The sequence below is a fragment of the Vulpes lagopus genome, chromosome 15, assembly GCF_018345385.1.
Source record: "Vulpes lagopus strain Blue_001 chromosome 15, ASM1834538v1, whole genome shotgun sequence".
NCBI lineage: Eukaryota > Metazoa > Chordata > Mammalia > Carnivora > Canidae > Vulpes > Vulpes lagopus.
The window spans coordinates 21,938,870-21,947,418 of NC_054838.1; the positions used below are offsets into that span (position 1 = coordinate 21,938,870).

Below are 8,549 nucleotides of genomic sequence, written 5' to 3' on the forward strand. Positions count from 1 at the left end.
GGAACGTAGGAAGCACAAAAGCAATAAAAATAAGTATATTAGTAAAAATCAGTCAATGTATTCACAAAGTAAAAAGATATAAAGTATGACACTATATGCCTAAAATGTAGGGAGGAGAGGAATAAGAATGAGTTGAAACTAGAGCTACCATCAACTTAATATAGACTGCTATATACAGAAGATGGTATATACAAACCAAATGGTAACAACAAATAAAAAACCAATAATAGATATACAAAAAATAAAGAGAAAGGAATCTAAACATATCACTAAAGAAAGCCAATTTATTGTGAGAGAAGACAGCAAGGGAAGAAAGGAACAGAGAAGAATTAAAAAAAAACAACAGGAAAAAAATATGTCAAATAAAAACACACCTATCAATAATTACTTTGAGTGTAAATGAGCTAAACACTCCAATGAAAGGACATAAGGTGGTGGAATGGATAAAAAAAAAAAAACGTCCAAAACCCATCCATATGCTACCTATAAGGGACTCATTTCAGACCTGAAGACACATGCAGATTGAAAGTGAAAGGATAGAAAAGCATTTATCATTCAAATGAATATGAAAATAAAAGCCAGAGCAGCAATAACTTATCTCAGAAAAAAAAAGACTCTAAAACAAAGATTGTAACAAGATACAAAGAGGGACACTATGCAATTATTCATTGGACTATCCAACAAGGAGATATAATAATTATAAATATTTAAGTACCCAATATGGGAGCATTCAAATACTTAAAGAAGTTAAAAACAAACATAAGGGATATAATTGATAGCAACACAATAATAATAGGGCACTTCAACATCCCATATACATCCATGGACAGATCATCTAAACAGAAAACCAACAAGGAAACAGTGGTTTTGAATGTCACACTGAACCAGATAGATTTAACAGATACATTCAAAATATCCCATGCTAAAATAACAGAATACACATTCTTTTCAAGCACACATGGAATATTCTCCAGAATAGATTATATATTAGGCAATGGCACAAGACTCAACAAATCTAAGAATATTGATCATACCATGCACCTTTTCTGAGCACAATGTTATGAAACTAGAAATCAACCACCAGAAAAAAATTTGGAAAGATTACAAATATGTGGAGGTTAAACAACATGTTACTAAACAATGAATGGGTGATTGAAGAAATCAAAGAGGAAATCAAAAAGTACATAGAAACAAACAAAAATGAAAACACAACTATCCAAAATCTTTGGGATTCAGCAAAAGCAGTTCTAAGAGGGATGTTTAGAGCAATATAAGCCTACATCAAGAAGCAAGAAAAATCTTATATTAGGAGCTAGAAAAAGAAGAAAAAGTAAAACACAAAGCTAGCAAAAGGATGGAAATGATAAAGATTAGAGTAGAAATAAGTAACATAGAAACTAAAAACAAAACAAAATAAAACAACAGAACAGGTCAATTAAACCAGGAGTTATTTCTTTGAGAAGATCAACAAAATTTATAAATCTCTATCCAGACTTATTTTTAGAAAGAGAGAGAAAAGAATCAAATAAGCAAAATTACAAATTAAAGAGGTGAAATAACAACCAACATCATAGAATACAAATGATTGTAAAAGAATATTATGAAAAACTATATGCCAACCAATTAGACAACCAAGAAGAAATTGATAAATTCCTAGAAATATATAACCTACAAAAACTGAAGTAGGAAGAAATAGAAAATTTGAATAGACTGATTACTGATTACCAGTAATGAGCTTGAATAATAAAAAAAACATTCCCAAAAAATAAAAGTCCAGGACCAAATGGCTTCTCAGGAAAATTCTCCTAATCACTTACAGAAAAATTAACACCTATTCTCAATTATTCCAAAAAATTCGAAGAACTTCCAAATTCAATCTATGAGGTTGATATCACCATGATGTCAGAATCAGATAAAGACATCACAAGAAAGATAACTACAAGCTAATATCTCTGATGAACCTAGATGCAAAAATTCTCAATAAAATATTAGCAAACTGAAAGTAACAACATTACAAAAATAAATCATCCATCATGATCCAGTGGGATTTATCCCCAGGATGCAAGAATAGTTCAATGTTCACAAATCAATCAATGTGATATGTTACATCAATAAGAGAAAGGACAAAAACCCTATGATCATTTCAGTAGATGTAGAAAAAGCTTTTGATGGAGTACAACATTCATTCACAGTAATAACCCTCAACAAAGTAAGTTTGGAGGGAACTTACCTCAATATAATAAAGGCCTTATATGGAAAACCCATACCCAGCATCATACTCAATAAGAGACTTCCCCCTAATATCAAGAACAAGGCAAGGATGTCCACTATCACCACTTTCATTCAATATAGTACTGGAAGTCCTGGCCACAACAATCAGATAACATAAAAGAGTGAAAGGCATCCAAATTGGTAATAAAGAACTCAACTTTTCACTATTTGCAGATGACATGATACTCTTAGAGGAAAATCTAAAGACTCCAGACACACACACACACCACACACACACACACACACACACACACACACACAAATAATAACCTGCTAGAACTGATAAATGAATTCTAAAACTGCAGGTTAAAATATCAACGGACAGAAATCCATTGCATTTCTACACACCAAGAGTGAAGCATCAGAAAGAGAAATTAAGAATGCAATCCCATTTATAATTCCACCAAAAATAATAAAATACGTAGAAATAAACATAATCAAGTAGGTGAAAGTTCTATACTCTGAAAACCATAAAACACTGATGAAAGAAATTGAAGATGATGCAAACAAATGGAAAATTAACTATGCTTATGATTGGAAGAACAAATATTCTTAAAATGTCCACAATACCCAAAGCAATCTACAGATTTTATGCAATCCCTATCAAAATACCAACATTTTTCAAAGAACCAGAACAAATAATTTTAAAATTTATGTGGAACTACAAAAGCCAAGACAATCCTGTAAAAGAAAAATACAGCTGGAGATATCATAATTCTAGATTTCATATTAAACTACAAACTGTAATACTCAAAACACTGTGGAACTATCAGAAAAATAGACACAAAGATAATCAGAAGCCCAGAAACAAACCAGTGATTAATTGGTCAATTAATCTTCAATATGGGAGGGAAAAATATACGATGGGGAAAAAATATTTTCAATAAATGGTGTTGGGAAAATCGGACAGCTACATGCAAAGGAATGAAACTGGATTACTTTATTACACCATAAACAAAAATAAATTCAAAATGCATTAAAGACCTAAACCATAAAATTCCTAGAAGAGAGCACAGGCAATAATTTCTCTGACATCAGCAAAAGCAATGGATTTCTAAATTTGTCTCCTGAGCCAAAGAGGATAAAAGCAAAAATAAACCATTGGGACTATATCAAAATCAGAAGCAAAGGAAAACAATCAACAAAACTGAAAGTCAATCTACTGAATGGGAGAAGATATTTGCAAATGACATAGCTGACAAAGTATCTGTATCAAGAGTTTATAAAGAACTTATACAATTCAACACTCAAAAACCAAATAATCCAATTAAAAATGGGCAGAGGACATGAATAGACAATTTTCCAGAGAAGACATACAGATGGGCAACAGACACATGTTCATCATGATTTGTAAAAGGAAAATGTACATCAAAACTGTGATGAGATATCACCCCACATCTGTCAGAATGGCTAAAATCAACAACATAAGAAGCAACAGGTATTGGCGAGGATGTAGAGAAAAAGGGACACTAGTACATTATTGGTGGGAATGCAAACTGTTGCGTTTGCCATGAACTGTGGCAACTATGGAAAACAGTATGGAGGTTCCTCAAAAAGTTAAAAATAGTACTAAAAATATCCAGTGGTAGCACTGCAAAGAATACAAAATACTAATTCCAAAGAATATATTCATCTTTAGGTTTATTGCAGGATTATTTGCAATAGCCAAATTATGAAACCAGCCTAACTGTCTATCTATAGATGAATGGATAAAGAAGATGCAGTATAGATACAATCACATATCATTCAGCCATAAAAAAAATGAGATTTTACTATTTGCTACACATGGATGGAGATAGAGAGTATAATGTTAAGTAAGTCAGTCAGAGAAAGACAAATACCACTTATATGTGGAATTTAAGAAATGAAACAAGCAAACAAAGGGGGGAAAAGAGAAAGAGAAACAAACCAAGAAATACATTCATAACTGTAGAGAACAAATAGATGGTTACCAGAGGGGAAGTGGGTGGAGTGATGGATAAAATAGGTGATGGGGACTAAGGAGTGCACTTATCATGCTGAGCACTGAGTAATGTATAGAATTGTTGAATCACCATATTTTTACACCTATAACTAATATAATACTATATGTTAACAATACTTGAATTAAAATTAAAACCTCTAAAAATGTCCATTACTTTCCTAAATACCAACAATGAAAAAGTGGAATTTAAAATTAAAAACATAATACAATTTACATTAGCAAGTCAAAAATGCTTAGGTATAAATCTTAAAACACATGTACAATATCTATATGAGAAAAACTGTAAAACTCTGTAAAGAGAAAGATCAAAGAAATAAAAAGAGGAGTAGTACATGTTCATAGAAGGATGACAATATTGTCAAGATGTTAGATCTTCCCAACGTGATGTATAGATTTATTATAATCCCAGTCAAAATCTCAGGAAGTTACTTGTGAGTATTGGGAAATTGATTACAGTTTATATGAAGAGGAAAAAGATGTCCAGAATAGCCAATGCAACATTGAAGGAAAAGAACGAAGTTGGAGGTTATACTACCTGACCTAAAGACTTAGTATAAATCTATATAATTAAGACAATGTGATATAGACAACAGAATAAACAGATCAATGGAACAGAATAGAGAGCTCAGGAATAGGTCCCTCAAAATAGAGTCAACACATATTAAAGTCATAATATTTTTGGACTTCATAATAGTGTGTTGAATATCACTGAGACTTTAATTACATTTCCTGATTATTAATGGCACTGAGATGTTTTATGCAGTGATTTTCAATCTGCATAAATTTTTCATTTTATTTTTTTTATTTTTATATTAAAATAGTTTGTCCACTAATATTGAATGGTTAGGTTTTTTATCTAATTTTATTTTATTTTTTAAAAATATTTATTTATTTGAGAGAGAGAGAGAGAGACTGAGAAAGAGAATGCAAAAAGCAGGGGGGAGCAGCAGAGGGAGAGGAGAAGAAGACTTCCCGCCTAGCAGGGAGCCAGATGCAGGCCTCTATCCCAGGACCCTGGCATCAAGACCTGAGCTGTAGACAGACACTTACTGGCTGAACCATCCAAGTGCCCATCTTTTTATCTAATTTTAAAACTACCTTGTGTATATTAAATACAAGTGCACTATCATATAATTAATTTGCTAGATTTTCTTGAACTCTGCAATTTGTGTTTTTATTCTCTTAATTAAACTTTGGAAGAACAGAAGCTCTTAAATTTTATGAAATGCAGCTCAATAATTTAAAAAGTATATCTGATTATTAATCTTTAATGTCTCCTAGAAGATTTTTAATTTTAGGTTTTACGTTTATATTTATGATCCATACTTATTTTTGTATAGGATGGAAGGTATAGATTGAGGGGCATACTTTTGCATATGATCACCCAATTGTTCCAAAATCTATCCATTCTATATTGAATTACTTTAGCATTTTGTTGAAAATCAATTAAGACTATATGTGTGGATCTATTTTAGGCTTCCTATATTAGTTTGTTGATTAATTTGCATTTCTTTATGCCACTACTTTATGCATACTGTCTTTATTAAATCTTCCAACTTTGTTAACATTTTTTCAAATTTGTTTGGTTAGTTACTTTACATTTCCACATATATTTTTGAAACAGTTTTTCAATTTCTACAAGAGAAAGCCTGCTGGAAATTAAATTGGAATATGATTAAATCTATATATCAACTTGGAGAGAATAGAAATATTCACAATACCGAGACTTGGATACATGACAATGTGTATATCTCTCCTTTTATATATGTTCTCACCATTGTTTTTTGTTTTCTTTCTGCAAGTCTTACTTTTTTAAAAAATAAAATGTGTCCCTAAATATTCTATCTTGAGGCTATTGCAAATAATATTTTTATATAATTTTCTAACAGAATGTCATTAGAATAAGAAATTTAAATGTTTGTATAGTAATCTGGTATCCTCTAAACCCACAGATTAGTTCTAGCAGCTTTTAGTATGTTATGTAAGATTTTTCTACATGGAAAAACCATATCAATAGTAAATTTCTTTCTAATATCAATGATTTTTATTTCCTTTTACTGACCTTACTACATTGGCTGGAACCTCCAGGACAAAAGCAAGTAGACATTTTAAGAACAGGGAGCCTTGAATATTTTTGATAATAGAGACAAAATAGTTTTTCTTCATTATGATGTAATCTATCAATTTCCAGAGGTTTTCCTTATCCTACTGGTGAGTTTCCTTCTCTTTCTCATTTTCTGAAATTTTTATCAGGAATTCATGATGGATTTTGTCAAATTTTTTTCTGCATTTATTAACATAGTATATAATTACCTTTGTTTGAAAATATGTTGAAAAGCATTAATTTATTTTCAAATTAAAATTTCCCCTGCTTTTGTTAGGTAAGTGCTACTTGGCCATAATATAGGATTATGTTATTTATCATTAAACTCAATTTACATAATTCTTAATACTTTTTGCAACTGAGTTTATGAAGGAATTTGATAAATAATTTTGTTTTCATGAATGCTTTCCTCTGGTTTTGTAGAGTTGGCAACATAGAATGAGTTTAACTCTTTCAGAGACTCAGTTGAGTGATAAATAGCATGCAGACTGCCATAACCCTCTGAGTGAAATTAAGAAATATCACCTAGATAAAAGTAATATTGGCAGATAAATGTGTAATTGAATAACAGATTCCAAAATATTGGTGCATCAATATTTTGAAAAACTGAAGAATTTTATGCCACCAGAATCTTTTTTTAAATCAAATCTGTACATAAATTTCACTGCTGGCATGTTTACACACATTTGAGAATTTCGTTACATTCTTTACGAAGCCCCACAGTCTTCTTTCACCTTCAATGAGAAAAAGCAGTATGTAATCTATTGAAAAAGTGCAAATTACATAAAGGCATGATGAAGTGTGAATTTAGGAGACACTAATAAAGACTGAAGTGATGCTAAAGTGGCCCTTACATGATTCCAGTTTGGGGCACCTTGAGAAATATACAGGTTGAAGGTCAGCCTAAAAGAATTTATTGATTTTTGAATACATTTGGGTCACTCTTTCTTTACAAATATTTTCACAACTCGATCCCGAATTTGCTTTGTCCTGACCCCATAAATGACTGGATTTAAACAAGGAGGAACAACCACGTACAGATTGGCCAAGAGGATGTGAATGTAGTGAGGAATATTTCTGCCAAATCGGTGTGTCATAAAAGAGAAAAATGCTGGTGTGTAGAAGGCTAGGATGACACAGACATGTGAACCACATGTACTAAGTGCTTTGAGTCTGGCATCCCTTGAAGGAAGACGGAAAACAGCTCGTAGGATTTGAACATAGGAAAGGGCAATAAGGATCAAGTCAAAAATCAGGGCAGCAATGGTAAATAAACCATAGATTATGTTGACCCTTATATTAGCACAGGCAAGACGGGCGATTCCCATGTGTTCACAGTAGGTGTGAGGAATAATGTAGTGTCCACAAAAGGGCAATCGTTTGAGAAGAGGGCAGAAGGGGATGACAAGGAGGACTGGCCTCCCCACTACAAAGGAGGCCATGATGGCTACCACTCTGTTGGTGAGAACAGGTGGTGTATCTCAGTGGATAACAGATAGCAACAAAGCGGTCAATTGCCATGGCCAGCAGTACGACAGATTCCATACCAGTATAGGTATGGATAAAGAACATCTGGATGAGGCAGCCTTCAAATCTTATCTCCCTGAAGTTAAGCCAGAATATAGCTAGCATTTTGGGAATGGTAGAAGTGGAGAGACCTAGGTCAATAAAGGAGAGGAGAGCCAGAAAATAGAACATGGGTTGATGAAGACTCTGATCAGTCTTAATCACAAACAGGATTGTGACATTCCCCACAAGTGCTATCAGATAAACAACAAAGAAAGGGAAAGCAATCCAGATATGGAAAGCTTCCAAACCAGGTATACCCAACAAAAGGAAGGCAGAGGGATATGAGGCACTGTCATTGACAGAAGACATCCTGCTGAGAACTCTTGGAAAATACTCTATGGTCTTCTTCAGTATTTCTGGGGAGACACAAGGGAATATATATGGTGATTGTAAATATATAATGGTACACCAACTAGACACTTACAAACATAATGGGAAAGAATGTAAGGATAATTGACCTTTAAATTTAATTATTGACTATTCCATGTAATATTCCATGGAGACTGTGAAAGTTGAAAATAGTCTTTTCTGGTGGTAGTGTGTTGTAGTGATCCATGATCATCTTTAGCTCATTCTTTTGTGAAAATCTCATCTGTATTTACTATTATCAACTGCAAACCC

The 8,549-nt window shown here is 32.5% G+C and overlaps 1 protein-coding gene across 1 annotated transcript; it reads right to left on the reverse strand.

Annotated features, from left to right (window-relative positions):
• Positions 1-7,297: 7,297 nt before the first annotated feature.
• Positions 7,298-8,243, reverse strand: LOC121476392 (olfactory receptor 52E4-like). The gene is given in 2 exon segments (XM_041730383.1): positions 7,298-7,828; positions 7,830-8,243. Coding segments are annotated over 2 exon segments (939 nt in total). The 5' UTR covers positions 8,238-8,243.
• Positions 8,244-8,549: the final 306 nt, after the last annotated feature.